Source organism: Penicillium brevicompactum (assembly GCF_028827555.1).
Source record: "Penicillium brevicompactum strain IBT 35665 chromosome Unknown utg000001l_segment0_segment0, whole genome shotgun sequence".
NCBI classification, from domain to species: Eukaryota; Fungi; Ascomycota; class Eurotiomycetes; order Eurotiales; family Aspergillaceae; genus Penicillium; species Penicillium brevicompactum.
This window is the reverse complement of record NW_026623203.1, coordinates 3,946,792-3,958,239: the sequence shown is the minus strand read 5'-3', so window position 1 is coordinate 3,958,239 and position 11,448 is coordinate 3,946,792. Positions and strand designations below refer to the sequence as shown.

Sequence of the window (11,448 nt, the reverse complement as noted above, 5' to 3'; positions counted from 1 at the left end):
AGGCACGAACCCACCGAGCCGACGGCCCTAAGGAACGCCCATCGAGTCTTCGGAAGGCAATTCGACAATCTCATTGGAGATGAGTAGGGGCCCATCATTTCGTGTCTCAATGGGTTGGGACAGATGGACCAATCACTTTCCCATTCACACGGTGGGTGCTAAGTCCTGACTGTGGGGAGAGACGGTCGATGATTCCGTCACAGATCGACCAAACTCGTGGCTTTGCTGGTATTTTGTGCCCCATACGAGTATTTTTATTGGTATCTTTCCCTTCCCCCCCTTTCCCATTCCCATTTCCCATTTCTCTGGCCCATTCGCTACCAGACTGGTAAAAAGGCATATCGACAGGCCCATGTTTATCATTGTCTCTCTGGGCTTAGTTGATGGTCAACCCCCCACTATTGTCATTCCGAAGATTTGGTTGAGCATAGTCCACCGGTATAGTATGTCGGGACTAGCGGGATGGGCTTCTGACCAGTACAGCTTTCTCCCTTCTCCCTACAGCGGCATTGTTGGATCTGTAATGGCCTGAATATGTAGTTTACCGCGATAGACTCATTAATAGCATGCATGGGTAACCGTATGCTGACTCTACTTATACCTAAAGCGGGAGATGACAGGCCCAATTGGGAATTTCTGGGGGAGGCCATTGCGGCTATGCAGGACGGACTTGCCGATGACGACAAATAACTGATTTCCAACACATGGAGAACTAGGAAGTAAATGAATCATGTACCTATGATCAAGGGCGCTATCACTTATTCAATCTCCATACGTTCCATACTCCGTACCTTGGGTTTGATGCGTAGATGAGATCCCTCGCAGCACAAGTACATTATCGGTATAGTGTGGATAATTGCTTTTTCCCCCGAACATATGCTCTCAATAGAATGCCCACGAGCATGATTCAGGAAAATATTCCTCACAGATCCAGTACAAACCTTGGGAGTGGAAGATATTCCCGGAGAAATGCCGGAGAGACCGTGGAGCGGTACCTTGTAGGGCATTGTGGATATCGTGTCGAGCTGTCAGAACCCAGAAGATAGACTATTGACCGTCACAGGGGGCCTGACAGTGGCTAAGCTGAAATATGACACTAAGATTACTTATCCATGTTTTGGGTTTACTAATCTCGAATAAGTCCAATCCCATGTGTTTCTCATGTTATACTCAGATAATAATAGCCCGAATGAGGCCGAACGCTAACTTCCTGCCCACAGCCCCGCCACTGTGGTTCATGCCAAAAAAAAAATACGGTAATCGTCATTTACTTTGCTTGTGTTGGAATTTCTAATTCAAACTATTTCTCCCCCCTGTTTTTCGATTTTTCGATTTTATTTGATTCCATTTTTTTTTAAACAAAAAATTTAAAAATCCAAAAACTTCTTTTTTTTTTTTTGATTCCATAAAAATGTTTATTTTATTTTATTCTTTTTTACCATTTATCTCCCTGTTTTTTTTTGGAAATAATATAAATCTAGACTATAACTAAAGACTGTATGGCCCATCGTCACCATTCGAGATACTTCTTCTACATCTATAACACTCGTCCTCTTCCCCCCAACCTGTCATGACCTTGAATTGACTCACCCAAGCTCTTTGATCCATTGTCTTCCCGGTCACCTCAGCGTACTTGCATTAGAGTCTTGAATGCGACCCTCCCTTGCGACGTCGAGCATTTCACCTCCTTACCTCCTCGGGGTTTCAATTGCGCACGTTGCCTTTCGTGGTTGGTATCTTTGGTTAGCCGAGCGGGCCGCGATCTCATTCAGAAACCTTATTACCGGTATGTTCGATATATCTGAGAGACTAAAGCAAACAATATTGACTAGTCAGCTAGATCAATATCTCCGACATGACGACCTTCGAATCCCACGATTTCACCCTCTTCCCTCAATCCAGGAAGATGGCCGAAGCTAGAGTTAAACAATCTTACTACGACCCCATGACCTTGGACCCGGGCATGTTCTCCTTCCCCGTGGATACTCTAGCCCAGTACGGACAAACCGATCTGTCCCGTCTCCACCATTCCTACTACGATAACCAGTCCCTTTTCGATTCCACACAGCTCCAAAAGACCGCCCATTTCTCTTCTTTGCCCACTACACCTCCTTCAGTTTCCGCTTCCCATTCCGCCGAACACCATATCCCCACTGGCTCTGCCGCCTCGGGCCCTTCCATTGCCAGTGCTTCTTCATCGGCGATGGGCTCGCCATACTCTGGTACTGCTCAAAATTTCCACGAGAACTGGGTGAACACCAATCACGGATTGGGTTTACCAGCCGCCGTCATGGGTGATATATTCCCAAATGAGTACATGGGAAGCGCGATGGATATGGACATACTCTACCAGGAAAAGTTTCCGGACCCATACGTCGGTATGTTTGGAGCCCAATTGCAGCCAGTGGAAGTATACTGACTCGATTTAGATCCCTCATTGATCCAGCCAGTGCACCAAGGACATGGTGTGCCTGCTACTATGCCATACCCCGAACAGCCTACCTCTTCTTTCAACGTGCCACCAATCTATCTCCCAAACTCTCCCGCCCATTCTCCTGTATCCTATAATGATATCCCAGAGCGCTCACCGCGCTCACACCCAGTGCAACACGCTGATCACTCCCCTCTTATGGTTCCCCAACCCTCAAACTCACGACCCGTCTCGGTCCATGACCGACGATCTTCTGTTTCATCCATCCAATCGCAGCACTCACAGCCCAGCCCAGCGCTGAGCAGTGTGGAAGCGGACGAAGACATTAAAGAAAAAGGGCGATGCCCACACCCTGAATGTGGCCGAGTCTTCAAGGACTTGAAGGCGCACATGTTGACACATATGTCGGAGCGTCCCGAGAAGTGCCCCATCATGACTTGCGAGTATCACATCAAGGGCTTCGCCCGCAAATACGACAAGAACCGTCACACCCTGACCCACTACAAGGGGACCATGGTGTGTGGCTTCTGCCCAGGCTCCGGATCCCCCGCCGAGAAGAGCTTCAACCGCGCCGATGTCTTCAAGCGTCACTTGACCGCCGTCCACGGTGTCGAGCAAACACCTCCCAACTGCCGCAAGCGCAGCCCTGGCGCTCCCAAGAAGGGCACAAACTACAGTCCCGATGCAACTGGAAAGTGTTCGACTTGCTCAGTCACCTTCAGCAACGCCCAGGACTTCTACGAGCACTTGGACGACTGTGTTCTCCGCGTGGTTCAGCAGGAAGAGCCGTCGGAAGCAATCAACCAGCAGCATTTAGCAGAAGTCGCATCTGACGAAGAAGTCAAGAAGACCATGGAAAAGCACCAGCTTCTCGACACCCCCGAATACGACGATTACGAAGACCTCGATGAAGACGAGTTGGACGCCGCAAGTTGGCGCGGCGTCAAGAAGTCCAGGAGTGGTATTCCAGCCTCACGTCCAATCATTGGCACCGGCAACGCGATCTCGAAGAATAAGGCGCCCCGACCTGTCGCTACCCGTCGGCGCAACAACCGCGGCAACTACCCCAACTCCTGGGGCTGCCCCAGCAGCAGCATGAAGACCAAAAAGCGTGTTCTCTGCGTCTTCGATGGCCCGCGCCGCCTTTGGAAAGACGAAATGATGCTCAACAACGAGTTCGAAGTCCGTCTGCCCCTACCCGCTGGCCCCGACAGCGCCAACCGCGATGCCTACATCACCGACCTGGACGTCGAAACCCTCAAGCGTGCCGAAGGTGTTCTAAATGCATCTGACGAGGAGCGCGGGCCTTGGCTGAGCGGTCCTCTTCCTCACATCATGGGTCAACCGGCCATGTTGTTGCCGGAATTGACCCACCATGATGATGAAGTTTCAATCAACGAATTAATGGCCTGAACGAAACTCCTTTGTGTTTTCCTTTTGTCTTGCTTTGCTTCCTTTTCTCCCCTTGGGGAGTTTTGTGTTTTTCTTTCCGTGTCTTTCGTATTGCAGCGTCTTTACGAGCGATTTGTCTGAATACGGATTATGGATGATACCTTGGGATATGAGATGATTCTACTTTGTTTACTTTTTTCTGATTCTGACATCCTGCTGGACGGGATGTGAATGAAATTGGGCTCTAATGAATACAAAATTAACTACCACACTTCTATTCGAGTTCATTAGCATTAATCCTATAATTCCAAGGTTGTAGGTGTAGATCGCCGCTTCAAAAGAAAGGCGGAAGAACCGCCTTACGTAGCCAAGTCCGAGCGTGCCCCCGACTTCCCCTCTCACGTCACTCACCTCACAATGCAATTAGGTCTATCAGAGTCATTGCCGGCCTTGGTTGCCAGGCGCTTTACAGCTGCTCGAGATGCTGGCCATCTCGTGTTCTCCAAAACTCATTTATCCATCATCAATGCTGCAGGAATCTCCGTGAGTGAGCGAATGACCTCATGACCTTCCGACCACAGAGCTAACAACAAACAGTACCAACTACGTTATTGTCCTGCCCTCGCAAAGAAACCTTCCAACCTCAAACCCGAACCTGGCCCAAAACCGAAGCCTGATCCCTTCGAAAATCCCTCTCCAGATCTCCTGATCGCTCAGTTCCCGCCCGAGAAGCCCGTTTACAACCTCATTCTCAACAAGTTCCCCGTGATCCCCAATCACTTCCTGCTCGTGACGAAGGACTGGCAGGCCCAGACCGATCTACTTGACAAGGCCGATCTAGAAGCGACATATGAGTGCCTCAAAGCATGGAACGCCGAGGATGACTCCAAGAGTCTCTTCGCTTTCTTCAACTCTGGCGACGACAGCGGAGCCAGTCAACCCCATCGCCATCTTCAATTCCTCCCCGTTGAGGCTATGCGCCAACCCGGCTCCGAGGCCTGGCACCCCTTGATTGACCTCCTGCAACCCACCTCGCCTTCCCCATCAACCAAATTCCAGCACCTGTCCGGCCTTCCTTTTGCTCATTTCGCCCTCCCGCTACCGCCAAATCCCTCTGCAGATACCCTTCACTCCATCTACATTACCCTCTACAAGGCTGCGGCAGCCGCCACCCGAGGGCACTCCCCAGGGCAAGACACCGAAACCCTCTCTTCACAGGGACCGTCCTCCATCAGTTACAATTTGGCCATGACCCGCTCGACGATGTTGATCTGCCCGCGCAAACAAGAGACAGCACTCATGCCTATTGACCCTGCCGCGGCAAGAGACATTGCAGACCCCGGTGTTCTCTCGCTGAACGGCACCATCCTCGCAGCGACGTTGATGGTTAAGGCCGAAGGTGAGTGGGACTCGTTGCGCGAGAATCCCGAGCACCTGACGCAGGTGCTCGCTACAGTAGGATACCCTCGCACTGATTCTCGGGGCCCTTCTCTATGATTCGTGTATAATTACAGGGTAGACTTGCATACTAGAATCAGATACCCCAGATTCGCATTCCATGAAGTCAACACGACTTTCATGGTCCCTGCATATTCACGAACTGCGCCCCCTTCGTATTATATTGGCTTTGTTGCAATGCCCTCGTAAACAGCCGGACCGTTCTCGAGGCCAAGCCTACACCAAACCTTTTAGTCTGCAACCCGGGGGCCAATACTCGAACCTAGCCACTCCGATAGCCGAGTTCTGCTAGCTTTGGTTGGTCAAATGACTCATCCCATTTGCCTGTCTGCCTCGACGTCGTTCATTGGATTGAAGTTTTTGCCTTGACCCGCTTGCACTGCTTTAAGCCTCAATTGTCCCTTGATCCACCCAAGCGCGGCCCCCGTTTAGTTAGCACTATACATTTAAAGAGCATAGCGTGCCACTCGGTCGCTCTTAGTTTTCAGTTTGTCCTTTTTTTCCTGCGCAGAGATTTTCAAATTACCTTTTTCTGTCTACATCTGTCTACACAAATTCAATCATGGGTAACAGCGACAAAGAGACAGTGGCAGAGATGCCTGTTCCCGCCGTGGAACCAGTTCAAAACAATGAGACTGCGCCAACAGGATCAACTCCAGCGGTAGCGGACGAAATCTCTGCGCCGACAGAGACAACTGCAGCAGAAGCAACTAGATCCCTCGAAGGCCCATCCGCCATGCCCTCTGCGCTACCCCCAACATACGAAGAGTACGTTACTCACATCCCCAGGAAAACACTTGACATACTGACCTTGACAGTATTCAAAAAGAATCCATCACCGCGCCCCCAGCGGCAGCCATCAATAGCGGAGATCCGATAGAAGCAGCGCGTGTCCAGCCAACATATCCAAGCTACGACGAGAAGGTCGCCATGAACGCACAGGTCCCACCAGCAGACCCGCGCCTCACACCTCTCGAGCGGCTCTACGATGAATCCAAATTAATCAGCTGTCCCTTCTGCTATCAGCAGGCTATGACAAAAGTTACGAAGGAGAGCACAGGGTCTACTTCGTGAGTTCAAGCGCGGATCGACGCAATTCCCTCCTTCGGACATGAATCAGTGCTAACGAATCACAGTATGGCAGCTGTTGCCTGTTGTCTTTTTGGAGGTATCTGCTGTGCCATATTGCCATATTGTATGGAGATGTGTCATGATGCTCATCATTTCTGCTCGCAATGTGGGAAGAGGGTTGCTCTTGTGCCGCATGATGCGCCTGTTCAGGTGTTCTCGCCGAGTAATCCGGGGATCGTTGCTGTGGAGCCTAGGCCTATTCAGGCTCCTGAGGCTGTTATGAAGAACTGATGGGGATGGGTATTTGGGGATTGATTTCTATCTTATGGTTTGTTCTTTTGGTTTATATCCGTGTATTGGAGTTTGTTTGGTTGATGTGCTGCTGATTTGGGAGGCATCAAGTCTTAGGGCTTATTTTAATGTTTACTATGATCTTTTTCTCGCAGTCTGAAGATACTATTTTCTTATCTTTTTCGATACTTGACTTTGTCGAGAATCCTTCGAAATATCCAACAGCGAAATTCGTAGCTCCGTTAAAAGATCTACTGCTGATGTGCATAGTGCTTCCAAGATTGCATATTTGTAGTATGATATTGACATGAGGTATCTAGTTTTGATTAAAGCTTGGAGCCAGCCGCCTTAGCCACCAGCTGAGCATTGACAGGCGTCACAGCCTTGCCAGTCCTGTGGAAAGAGAAGACGTTCTCCATACCCAGCCTTTCAAATCCAATATGAGAGTCGACCGAGGCACCCGCATTGTGAGCCAACATCTCCACATTCTTCATGCTGGCAAGCTCTGGGCTCACACGAGGCTCATCATAGTGTACATCCAGGCCAGCAGCAGCAAGCTTTCCACTCTTAAGCGCATCAACCAAAGCACTCTCATCAAGCAATTTTCCACGTGCGATATTGATCAGACGCGCACCAGTCTTCATCTTGGCCAACAACGAGGCATTGAGAAGTGTCTCGCCACTGAATGGCGTAGCAACCATGACACAGTCTGACACGGCAAGCAAACTATCCATATCCTTGTGATACGTCGCCTTTGACACAGCCTCGAGGTGAGCAGGCATTTGCACAATGTCATGATAGTGGATCTTCATGTTCATCGCGAGATAGGCCTTCTCCGCAGTGCGTCGTCCAATCTGCCCAAAGCCGATGATTCCTAATGTGTGGCCATTGGGATTATGCGAGACCATTGCAAGATTGCGGTTTGCGTCAACGAATGCATCGGCATCAACGGCGCGCGCAGCAACGTGTGACCAGGAGAAAAGTCGGAAAGTAGAGATGATCAACCAAATCGCTGCATCAGCGACAGACTCTGTGCAAGCAGCAGCAGCATTGCAGTAGGTGACTCCTAAATATTTTACTCGGATCAGCGACTTCTCAATGTTTCAATTGATATCTATACATACCACGCTTTGCTAGGGCTGCGGTGTCAACCCAATCGAAACCAGCGCCCGCGCTGGCAAAGACTTTACAAGAACTAGGAAGCAATGAGGCCAGCTCCTCGTCCCAGTTCCCCATCTCACCACCGGTGTTCCAGAATGGACGGTAGATAGCGAAGAAGTCTCCGAATTGACGCTCCTTTAACGCGCGAATGAACTCCGGTCGCGACATGCTGTATGAGCGACGAACATCAAATGTGTCCTGAAACTGGCTGTAAAGCTCATGACCCCAGCGAATATCATCGCCAAGGTGAAGGACAATTGGTTTTCCCATTTTCGTTTTGTTTTGGGGATTGTTTTAATCCTGGATGGGGTATCTAGTCAACACAAGAAAAATCGAAGACACTGAACAATTGGAGAATCGGAACTTTCAACGAAAAAGGCAATGCATTCTACTTAAATGTTCATGGATGATCAGATCTGCACCACACGATGTTCAAAACGGCTATTGCTGCGCGGCTATTGGTGAGCGGGTATTGTGTATCACGGCTAATGAAATCCGAGCTCAACGTAATGTGGGATTGATCTTCACCCCGCAAATTGGTTGTATCGGCAATGGATCAGTCTTATTCCAGTGTTCTCCGTGCACCGAGACTTGGACGTCGGATTGGATCACAGGGGTTTTGAGGTAGCGGGTTGGTAACAAGGAATTGGGCCCATGCTCGTTCGGCTCAGCTCCCGTCGATGCCCTGGCATGTAGTGTATGATGCCAGATGGGGTGATAACACTGTTTTTAAATAGCGTGAAGCTCCAGCTTTGTGAGCTGGAGTGCATATAAAGATTGGGTGGGCGCTGGCCAGGCTTAAACACACTTGATGTCTCCCTATCCTCGATATCGGTAATTGAAAGAGCCATTCAAGGCGCCTGAAGTAAATCACAAACCCATGGATCAAGCATTGAAATAGGAGAGAACCTTGGAAGGAATCAAACAAACTTTGGATTAAAAAGGAAATCAGATTTAGGGCAAATCCAAAAAGCTTGAGCGTGAAGGTATCAGTCAAAAATAAACATAAAAGTTCCCATCCCAAATACCCAACGCAACCGAACCGACAAAGGCAGACCAGCTGGACCATGAAAGAAAACAGATTCAGGAGAATGAGGGCAGTTAAAATATTATATCGCACATTAAAAGGAGATGGTCGAAGAAAGAAAGAAAAAAGCCGCCCAATAGATTACTGCCAATTATGCCTTCAAATCCGAATGTTATGGATCTCGCACCACTTCTTTTTGCAAGTCGCATTCCCAAATTGATAAGAGCCCCCTGGGCCCAGATATGCTCAGCAACCTTCTTCCATGAAACCTTTGGTGGTTCATTCATCGTCATGCCCAAGTGGGTCAGAGAGCTATAGGTGTCTGGCGTCTCCGCGTAGATGCTAACAGCTTCGCAAAGTAGTCTGACCTGCCGATTGAAACTTATATTAGTTTGATGATCTCTCAAAAGCGAGAATATCACATTCTGCCAAAGGAAGCACATACATCTTTGCTTTGCCACTTTGGCTTTCGCACACGTTGATCCTTGGTCTTGGTGAGGGTGCGGTATCGTCCACGAAGCGTAGACTCCGCCTCTTTGAAGCCACCGACTCGCTTGATATCTTTGTATGAGAGACCGCGACGCTTGCAGTCAATGAGGAACGCGTTCCGTTCGTCACTGTAGTGCATATTGGCTTCGACTCCTGTCTGCTCGTCGCCACTTTGTCGTGGGGAAGGTCCCCCTTCAGTGGGAGAAGAGCGAGCGAAGGAGGATGGACTCAGACTCCCTGCTGATTTCTGAAGTGGTGAGCCAGCGTCGGCGTCAGAATAGACATTGTGATGGCTTGGAAGGTAGGCTTGTGGCATTGGGAAAAAATTCCTTGGATAGGCTTCCCTGGCTCCAGCCTGGAGTGTTGAGTTTGGGGTGCATGATTGACTGATCACCGGTGAAGGCAATGTCCCAGAGTGAGATGGCTGACTTGGTAGCATCATGGAAAGCTCAGTGCTTGGTCCAGTATGTTGAGCCGAGTGGTCATAAATGTCTTCTGGTCGGTGAAGATGGCCGGATTCCACCCAGGACATATTTTGATGGACTGAACTGTGCCAGCTGCTCCCATAAGAGGCATCGCCGATATTACTGCTCGGGTACCAAGCATAACTGGGCATAGTGGTATTCCAGGCAGACCATGCCAGGGTATCATCATAGGGTGAAGTCTTGGTCTCCATGAGACCAAGAGATGTCGCGGGTTGTATATGATGCGTGTGGTCCGAAGGCCCACTCATCTTGAAGTGGGAGTTGTTTGACACTCGGATTGGGTGACTTGAGAAGAATGAGTCTTCAAGAGGAGTGTCTTGGCTTTCGTTGGAGGGCAGAGAGGATGCCTCATCGTTGCTCGAAAGGAAGGATATGTTATTTCCTGCGGCATAGGGGCTGGTCTTCGGGATCGGGTGGACGAGACAGCAGTGAGTACCCTCCAAGGAAGGACCGAAGGAATCATCAAAGAGTTCAAGAGATTCAAGATCAGAGTCGCAGTATGTGCTTCCATTGCTGGAGAGCGCGACTTTGAAGTCAGGCTGAGGCATAATGGAAGGCATAGTTTGGCAATAGACAGCGGGATGCTGGCTCTCTACCTTGACGGGCATGTCAAGAATGTTTTCACCAGAAGCACTAGTCTCTTGCTTTGCTGAACCTTTGAAGCTCATCATGTTTTCAGAAACCCGTTGGAGCTGTGCTGGGGTTTGGGATCGTGGGGTAGGATAGTGCAGGAAGGTATGAGAAGCAACGGTTTGAGGAGAGTCAAAGGAGGAGTAGCAATCACTTGGTGAGATCGAAGCTTGCTTTTCAAGACTTTCCAGGTCCCCGTAGAAGTGGGCAGAAGTAGAAATATAACTTGGGGAAATAGAGAGTTGCTTCGGACAATCCACCCATAACTTCGGGCCCCCAATAGTCAGCACGTCAACCATTTCGGCTTCCGGGGCAAAATAAATCATCAAAATGAGGGAAAAAATAATAAAAGAATGAGAGTGGGCTGGTATCTTCCACGCCTCACCGCAACTGCGTGCCAGTGTTGTACGCGGGTTGTCGCTGTGTGTGGACGACCGCTCTTCTCTCTTTGTCGGCTACTATACAACGGATAGAGTGTGGATAATTCGAGGAGACCTGCAGGCCTGACCGTTGTGGTTGATTAGTATTTTGTTTTAGATGGAGAGGTTTCACTAGAATTAGCACTCATTGGGCGTTCACTCACCCTATGCACGCGATCCCCAGTAGCAAACTATCACAAGAGGAAATATCAGGGCCAGAGCACACTTGTAACGCTCCTTGTCTCTGGTGACTTCCGAACCACTTTTTTTATATCACAAATCGAGGTCTTTTTGCGGATGCACGCTTGCGTTAAACCCCGAGCAAAAGATCGGATTCGGTAGATATTGGGCTGAAAGTTGAGCCGTTGAATGTGATGTGGTCTCAGATGTTTCCGCAATACAACCGATGAGTGAAATCGAGCGCCGAGATAGGTGGATGGTTGATCAGGACGTCACGGCGAAGATTGTTTGAGAGACAGGTAGATGAAGTCGAGTATACGGGATGGAGGCGTATGAAGGTTATATCATCACACTGACTGATACTGCAGGGCTAAAGAGGCATTTTCTAGATCTTTTAATAGAATAGCAAGTTGA

At 49.4% G+C, this 11,448-nt stretch overlaps 5 protein-coding genes across 5 annotated transcripts; 3 read left to right on the top strand and 2 right to left on the bottom strand.

Annotated features, from left to right (window-relative positions):
• Window positions 1–1,855: 1,855 nt before the first annotated feature.
• Window positions 1,856–3,844, top strand: zfpA (uncharacterized protein; the record flags this gene model as incomplete). Its single annotated transcript, XM_056950584.1, has 2 exons — window positions 1,856–2,378; window positions 2,430–3,844. The coding sequence occupies 2 exons, from the start codon at window positions 1,856–1,858 to the stop codon at window positions 3,842–3,844; spliced, it is 1,938 nt and encodes a 645-aa protein (XP_056816499.1).
• Window positions 3,845–4,240: 396 nt separating this feature from the next.
• On the top strand, window positions 4,241–5,320 carry N7506_001287 (uncharacterized protein; the record flags this gene model as incomplete). Its single annotated transcript, XM_056950583.1, has 2 exons — window positions 4,241–4,366; window positions 4,421–5,320. The coding sequence occupies 2 exons, from the start codon at window positions 4,241–4,243 to the stop codon at window positions 5,318–5,320; spliced, it is 1,026 nt and encodes a 341-aa protein (XP_056816498.1).
• Window positions 5,321–5,843: 523 nt separating this feature from the next.
• Window positions 5,844–6,643, top strand: N7506_001286 (LITAF-like zinc ribbon domain-containing protein; the record flags this gene model as incomplete). The annotated part of the gene is made up of 3 exons (XM_056950582.1): window positions 5,844–6,049; window positions 6,100–6,351; window positions 6,418–6,643. The coding sequence occupies 3 exons, from the start codon at window positions 5,844–5,846 to the stop codon at window positions 6,641–6,643; spliced, it is 684 nt and encodes a 227-aa protein (XP_056816497.1).
• Window positions 6,644–6,969: 326 nt separating this feature from the next.
• N7506_001285 (D-mandelate dehydrogenase-like dehydrogenase) lies at window positions 6,970–8,074 on the bottom strand (the record flags this gene model as incomplete). The annotated part of the gene is made up of 2 exons (XM_056950581.1): window positions 6,970–7,709; window positions 7,768–8,074. 2 exons carry the CDS (start codon window positions 8,072–8,074, stop codon window positions 6,970–6,972), a joined length of 1,047 nt encoding a protein of 348 aa, XP_056816496.1.
• Window positions 8,075–8,905: 831 nt separating this feature from the next.
• Window positions 8,906–10,734, bottom strand: N7506_001284 (uncharacterized protein; the record flags this gene model as incomplete). The annotated part of the gene is made up of 2 exons (XM_056950580.1): window positions 8,906–9,199; window positions 9,277–10,734. The coding sequence occupies 2 exons, from the start codon at window positions 10,732–10,734 to the stop codon at window positions 8,906–8,908; spliced, it is 1,752 nt and encodes a 583-aa protein (XP_056816495.1).
• Window positions 10,735–11,448: the final 714 nt, after the last annotated feature.